This window comes from Carassius auratus, unplaced genomic scaffold (assembly GCF_003368295.1).
Source record: "Carassius auratus strain Wakin unplaced genomic scaffold, ASM336829v1 scaf_tig00011994, whole genome shotgun sequence".
NCBI classification, from domain to species: domain Eukaryota; kingdom Metazoa; phylum Chordata; class Actinopteri; order Cypriniformes; family Cyprinidae; genus Carassius; species Carassius auratus.
In genome coordinates this window covers 406,391-414,158 of record NW_020524254.1, presented here as the reverse complement: position 1 = coordinate 414,158, position 7,768 = coordinate 406,391, and the positions used below count along the sequence as shown (strand labels likewise).

The 7,768-nt window shown below is 38.8% G+C and overlaps 1 protein-coding gene across 2 annotated transcripts; it reads left to right on the top strand.

Annotated features, from left to right (window-relative positions):
• The first annotated feature begins 163 nt into the window (after nt 1-163).
• On the top strand, nt 164-7,511 carry LOC113073342 (microtubule-associated protein RP/EB family member 1-like). 2 transcript variants are annotated; one of them, XM_026246265.1, is made up of 8 exons: nt 164-301; nt 1,348-1,471; nt 1,752-1,897; nt 2,065-2,263; nt 2,925-2,975; nt 3,897-4,003; nt 4,385-4,537; nt 5,528-7,511. In XM_026246265.1, the coding sequence occupies exons 1-8, from the start codon at nt 179-181 to the stop codon at nt 5,576-5,578; spliced, it is 954 nt and encodes a 317-aa protein (XP_026102050.1). In that variant the 5' UTR covers nt 164-178; the 3' UTR covers nt 5,579-7,511. The 2 variants fall into 2 exon arrangements, with proteins under 2 accessions (XP_026102050.1, XP_026102051.1); XM_026246266.1 differs by lacking the exon at nt 2,925-2,975.
• Nucleotides 7,512-7,768: the final 257 nt, after the last annotated feature.

Genomic DNA, 7,768 nt, shown 5'->3' with positions numbered 1-7,768 from the left:
CATACATTCTTTGCGCATTTGACCAGTTAAATATTATGGATATATATGGATCTATCTTTCGACATTAAATAAATCTATACTTATATATCAATAAAAATGTATTCATATGTATTTGTCATCTATAAAAGCCTAATTTAGCATAAATACAATCCCCTCAACATATTACCAAATAAAAGCAATGAGACGAAAAGACTCTTATTATGTCAAATATTTCCCCGACGTATCCGTACGTGATGACGCAATCCGCCCACAGAACAAACCGACGCATGATCTGAGAAAAAGAAGCGCCGGCGAACAAGAGGTAAAACTCGGTTGAGAAATCTCAAATACCGTTATATATTCTTCATTTTCCTTTTCAATAAATTAACATCACGGAGAGACAGCCAATGTCGTGACAACGTCGTAAAAGCGTTACATACCCATGGGAAACGGTTTTATTTTAAACGAGTGCTCTGAAATGAACGGTTAGCCCCGGCCGCTAACGTTTTATGGGACAAAGCATTATCTGGGCTTGTCTTATATTTCGTTCGGTACTCTGGTCTATGAAGCCGGTGTTTGAGGCTTGAATGAACGCGTATATTAATTTAATCCTCCTTGTTGAAATAAGTGTCGGTAGCACGTCTGTTATGAGGGTTATAGAGTGAAAGGCGAGGCCTGGGTGAAAATGAGCAGCTTCAGGCGGAGTGTGTTTGAAGGGCTGTGTCTCAAACCCTGCGAGCTGCCCGAGAAGAAAGACCTTTGGGCGTCAAAGGCGCATTATAATCACATTAAAACGACTTCGAATAGAATGCTGTCTTGGTAGGGCAGCTTATTAGGGTTTAGGGCACGGACCAAGTGACTGACATTACTGCTGTCTCTTTCTCAGCATATGCTAAGCTAGCTTTATACCATTACGATTTATTACAAATCCTTTCTTCTTCATAGTGTGTATCACAGTGGGGGTTCACACAGAGGCACATCTCCATAGTGTCATTCTGTTGGATAACAGTTCTTTTGGTGACTAGATTTATTTCTTAAAAGCAAGAACATAATAAACATAAACCAAAAACCGTGTCCAGAGAGGAAATCTGAGATTTATTATCCGTGGTACACTCCCTTACGAGTCATCCATGTGGTTAAATACGTCACTGCAGTGTTTGGTTCTTTATACTCACTGTCAAGGTTGATGTATGATAATCGAGCATACTTTATAGTAAAATAGATATTTTGAGAGAATTAGTCTCATCAATTAGTCTTAATCAATATTAACCTAATAGTATATGCCCTGGTTTCAGCTCTATTATTTCAGTCTAGGTCAGCACATGGTTCCTCATCATGATGTCTGGTTTATCTCTTGCTTTATTCTAGGACATGGCTGTGAACGTACATTCCACTTCAGTGACTAGCGACAATCTGAGTCGCCATGACATGCTCGCGTGGATCAATGAGTCTCTACAGATGAACTTTACCAAGATCGAGCTTTTATGTTCAGGTGAGTTGTAATGCATGCTGCTTTATAGTATAAAATGCAACAGCTGGGTTCTGGAAGTAAAAAAAAGTCAACTGGTTTTTATTTTTGCAATTTAAGGAAATTGCTGGTTGGCTTTCTCTATGGCTTGTATCGCTTTAACAATGTCTTTAAAAAAAATTCTTATTAGAAAATGAAAAAGTATTTCCAGAGCCAGTGCTTCTAATGATATGCACGTTATGATAATGGGCATGTTTTGGAGTAATAGAAGCACATTTCTTTTGTAATCTGATTTTCTTTACAGGTGCAGCCTACTGCCAGTTCATGGACATGCTGTTTCCAGGCTGCATACCTTTGAAGAAAGTAAAATTTGGTGCAAAGTTAGAGCATGAATACATTCACAATTTTAAGATATTGCAGGCCGCCTTCAAGAGGATGGGTGTTGACAAAGTGAGTTGGTTAATCCCCCTACCCCCCCCCCCCCCCCCCCTTTTTGAGAGACTTTTTAGAGATTTAGCAACAAGCCACTTAACCTTTGATCACAAAAATGATATTCACTAGAGTAGAGTATGCGTTCATTATTGGAGAATACTATTTAAGTGTGTTTTCCCCTTCAGATTATCCCGGTTGACAAGTTGGTGAAGGGCAAATTTCAAGACAATTTTGAATTTGTTCAGTGGTTTAAGAAGTTCTTTGATGCTAACTATGATGGAAAGGACTATGACCCAGTGGAAGCGCGACAGGGCCAGGACACCATGCCTGCACCCAACCCCTCCATGCCTGCCCTCAGCAAGCCCAGGAAGATCATGAATGCAGGTGGGTTACATTGCACCTTGTAGTTTGATCTCAGCATTTAGGATTACACATTGATTTTTATGTTTTATACATCTGCCCAAAATGCATTCAGAAGTTTGGGTTCAATAATATAGATTTTGCCTGTTTGTTTTTTAAGAAATTAAAGGGATAGTTCTCCTAAAAATGAAAGTTTGCTCCTAATATGCATGCCATTCAGGAACAGTAAAGAAGACTTTTAGCTGAAAGCGAGTTCCTTGGTGATTTCAGTAAATGCAAGTCAATGGCTACTGTCACTTTTAAAATGTAAAAAAAAAGAAAAAAAAAAACCTATCAGGCGGCACAGAATTGAGATTTATCCCTCCTTGCTATATATTATGGTCTTATAAAGCAAAACTCTGAGCTGATGCTTGTTTGTTTACAACAGAGCATACATGTTGTTTTGTTGTTCATAATGCTACTTTTGCTTATCCCTAAAAATCCCTCATAAATCTTACTGAGCTTAAAATCTTGAACGGTTGTGTATTTTATACTCTATTTCCCCATTTTATTGATACCCAGCAGGCATTACATTGTTCATGTGCACTTACTTGAATTTTTCAGTAAGATATACATGAACTGATCGTTCTGTTCTTTCCATCGGTTTGACTTGCCGTAAACCTCTGTGTTCATTGGCTTACTGCAGTCCATCAGTCTTCTTCTGTGAAGACTGCCACCCCAGCTGCTGCTGTAATTGGTATGAAGATGCGTTTTGGGTTTTGGGGCTTTAAAATGTCTTCAGTGTCTGTAAGGGATTCAAAAGGTGGAACACTTTGAATGTAGTTGCTACACTTTAGTTTATGGAGCAGTTTCAGTCTGGTCCCGTTTCTTCTGATACATCTCACGCTCAGGTTTCACGTTTCAATTTATTTATATAACACCTTTTAAACAGCTGACCAAAGTGCTGTACAGAGATTTAAAAATAGTAAATGAATATAAAAATCAGCATCTCAGTTTACCATCTGCTCGCTGAAGTCTAGTCAGTATAGACAATGAGAGGAGTCGGCTGTAGAAATACACATGTAATAAGATTGCTGGCGCTGAAGAAGTTGACCCTGTTGCAGTCGTTCTAGTATATTGGACGTTTAAATGATTTTTAAAAGCCACAACGTTGGTTTTAAGTGTGAACTATCCTACCCACACAGAAGGTGCTAGACTGAAACTCCTCGGGGAAGGGAACCTGTGACGAGTCTGATATGATTTTAGACTGGTCATGGTTATGTTTATAGACCGGCATAAAAGCAGCATGAAATGCTCTTCACAACCCATCTCGCTTTCATAATCTTATGTTTCCAAATTAAACTGCATTGTCAAGGAGAAAAACAAGGTGTGCTTGACTTAACTCATTGAGAATTGATTAAATTGTTTAAAAAAGTGAGCATCACCATATCAGAAGTAAATGGGTCCATTTTGATTTCATGTTGATTTCATTGCCAGCTTGTTGCTTTCACTTCACTGCAGTAAAATACTTTCTTTTCCATGCTCTTCAGTGCATTTCAATAAAAGGTCCAGTGATGCTCTGTTATACACTGTCAGAATGTTATTAACTACTTATCAATGTTTCCTGTATTCAGGCTCATTTGTTGGTCTCTTTCTACTTATTGCTTATTCCCAACAGCGCCACAGAGAGCAGCGGTTGCAAAGGTGACACCCAAGATGGTGCCTAGCTCTGCGCGGAGACCTGGTGCTGGCGGTGATGACGAAAGGGCGGAGCTTATTCAAGAGGTTTGTTATTAAGCTGTAATAAGGTGTGGCCACAGTATTTGTGAGCAAAATCAAGTTATTTTAATAGGAATCCATGCAATCAGGAATTGTGCAGCGGGAAAAGATTTCCCCTTGGAAAAAAGGATACTCTATTTAATAGCATGAAACGGAAACTTGCTCTTTAAAGGTTGTCTAGTGTCTGTACTATTTCTCTCCAGAAGTTAAGAGCAATTACATGTAATACTTGTATAAACTAGATTTTCGGATATCTTTTAACCCCATCATTTGCACTTGTCAACATGCATACAGTGAAAGTAAGAAATTTTAGTACGCTAATGTATGCATAAAACCTATGTATACTTTGGGCTTTATGACTAAACCGTTTTTTTTGGTGACTTTCAGTTAAACATCTTGAAGTCTACAATCCAGGACATGGAGAAGGAGCGGGACTTTTACTTTGGCAAACTGAGGAACATTGAGCTGATCTGTCAAGAGAAGGATGGTGAAGGAGACCCCACCCTGCAGAGGATTGTGGATATTCTCTATGCCACAGACGTGAGTCAAACACAGCTACAGTCCTACCAAAGAGAAACATTTGTCTCAACATACACCATATTAGTGATTAACAGTGTTCTCACACTTATTGACCAATCAATTCCATCACCTTTTCATATATGGTATAATTTTAGACTTAACCCAAAAATGAATGCCATTGCATGCCATTCCAAACTCAAATTTATCTTGAATATAAATTAAGATATTTTCAAACATGAGTGATTTCTGCCACCTCACTGAAAGTCAATTCCACCGAAACTTGGATTCTTCTATATAAAGACATTGTCAAAGTAAGAATCAAGCAGATTAAGTCTTCTGAAGAGGCATGTTCCTTTTATGTGATGAATCAATATTAATTAGCTTTTTCACACAAAGCTCATCAAATATGATTAAGTGAAGCATAATCCTAATGCAACCTCATTAGTTCTTGGATGTAGGGCAAGCATGTTTGAGCTTCTGTTTGCCATTTTAGATGTGCTTAATGACTTCTACCAGTCTCCTTGTGAACTTTAAGGTGGCAAAGTTTCACTGAAATTGACTTTTTAATGGAGAGACAGAAATCTTTAAGGATTCATTAGATAAATCTCGATTTGTGGTTAAAAGACAAATAAAAACCAAATGGGTTTGGGACAGTATAATGATGACAATTTCAATGTAAAGGTGAACGGTCCCTTTAAACTGATTGTATTGGTGAATTGATCTTTTAGTAGTCAGTTGTGATTTGTTTCATGATTGAAAGCCACCGGTGTCAATAAGTGGAAACGTGAGTAGACGTGTTGCAGATCCACATTAGACGATCTTGTTGATTAATTTCCTGAACTTGTAAACACTGGCTGACTAGTGGTTCACACACTGCTGTTCCGGTGAATGTTTCCTGGCTAACAACATCTGCTGTGGAAAACTGGAACAATCTTTAAATGGCCAGACTTTTCTTATCGGGTGACTCAGTCTGTCTCTCTCTGTCTCTTTCTCTCTGGGTTGCTGTCTCAGGAGGGGTTTGTCATCCCAGACGCTGAGTCAGAGGACCAGGAGGAGTTCTAATGCTCGTGATTCGCTGCAGTTTTACCCTCCTCTCACCTTTTTCATTCCTGTCCTCTCCACACAGTCACTACCCCGCCATCCACGCATCATATTACGCATCTGGACTTTTCCCGAAACAAACTTCATACTGAACCCCATCGCATCTGCTAAAGCATGCACAGGCACACTTAATGTTGAAAGAACTGTTTTAATGCCCTCAGACCTCTGGCTGCCACGATACTCCACGTTTCTCTCCGAGGAACAGTGCGTTTCCTGTCTGTAATATATGATCTAACATTGCTTTCCCCTTTCAGCGACTTCAGACACCTGCAAATGTATTTATCTTATTTTAAATGTCTCTGAAACACATGTCTCGGACACATTCTCTGTTGTGATTGATAGGTGGCGTCTCCCCCTCACTGCTGTGCTACATATCTGTGATCACGTCTTATTCAGAACCGTACCGTACTGACACAAAACCCAGGGACGGAATGATAACCGTGCATTAGTTCATTTCAAAAAGCCTCTTTCTTCCTAGTTTCTAGTCATTGGTACTTGCTTTAGCGTAAGGCAGGTAGCAGTCACCAGCGCTGCAGTCTATCCTCAGTGACTGTGCCTTATACAGACTGTCTGGAGTTCTCTCTTTGTTTTATGGATATTGTGAAGCAGCGTTTTCGAGTCGACGCATGTACTAACACTCAGTCGTGCACTTTGGCCTACAGGATGCTGATGTACTGTGGCGCCACGGTTGTACGAGTTTAAATATTTTTATTATAATTTTATTGCTTTCCTTTTAAATAATTATTTGTATGAAGTTAGTAGCCACTACGTTGGTGGACTCAGCCAAAATTTGGGTTACAAGACAAACACTGCCCATTTTCTACCTGTTTTTACTGCCTTATATTTAATGCGTTTTTCCGTCCTGTCATTCGCAGGCAGATGTTTGTAATTCAAGTTATTAAAGTTTTAAATTGAATTTTTTTTTTTCTTTTAATTATTTTTGTTGAAGTAGTAGTAGTAGCAGCAGCAGAATGTTTATTTCAGGCATAAATCTTTAAATTACACAAGATAAGAACATTAAATCTTTTGAGTTGTTTTCAAATAGTGCACCCTTTCAAGAGCATTCCCCACAAAAGCATGTCAAGCTGATGATACAAATGCAAAAACACTAAAATAGCAACTAAATAAGCTTTTTAGAGGAACGTTTTACTTCTCGCTCCTGAAGTAACTGAATTTGATCTATAGGAGCTAGCTTTTCAGGCAACGCTTGCTCACTTCACTTGTCATTTTTTGTCGATTCAACATGATTCGGACTTTAGATCACTGTGCAAGCTCTGACTTTCAACGACGTGTAGCTTCATTGTTTTCATGTGCACTGGTCATTCTCAATCACTATGAATTTTGCTGTGTGTAGTTCTCAATGTTGAATTTTACATCAATAGCGCATGCAAAAACCGGCAATCAGAGTTGTTATTGGTGCTATACTTTGACCCTTAAAAACTTGCCTGTTTGTGCTAGAAAAGCCTTTTTGCTGGCTGTTTTGGTTCACTGGATTAGAAATATTACTGCGGTTGGGTGAATATAACAGTGCTGGGTCTGTTCTAAGTAGGAGACAATAGGAAATCAAGTGACACTCACATTTCTGGGCTTGCATTGACAAATATCCCATTGTAATTTCACATAAGCCGAACTGCTAAATATTGGCACAAGGTGGATGCAAGTAAAAATGTGGACGGAAGTAGTTTGGAAGCTGGTAATATCTGTTAAAGGCAGTGATCGACCCTTCCTCCCTTTCTTTCAATGCTCTGTGGCCTTTAAGAACAATCTGTAGCGAAGGTACTCCGTACACCACGAGCAAACTGTCTCTCTCCCTGTTTTTGTACTTTCAGGCTGTTAAGAGATCCACATTTTTAACTGAAGTCCATTTCTTACAATAAAACCGTATTTACATGTCTTTCTGTTGGTGTCTTCATTTCTGGTGATTACAGTTTTCCACATTTTTCAACAATAGTAAAGATATCTAAACTGGAATGATTCAAGTATGGCATGTATAGAAGAAATCTAAAATAACTTATTTTAAATGTTGCTTGAGTCTGTACACTGGACATGTTGCTTTTCCCTTGGTTACATGCTCTCTGTTTTCAAATGGATGAAATGCTGATTCATTGTTCTTGTTGAGCTCTTAACAGTCTAGGTATAGTCTCACGTAGC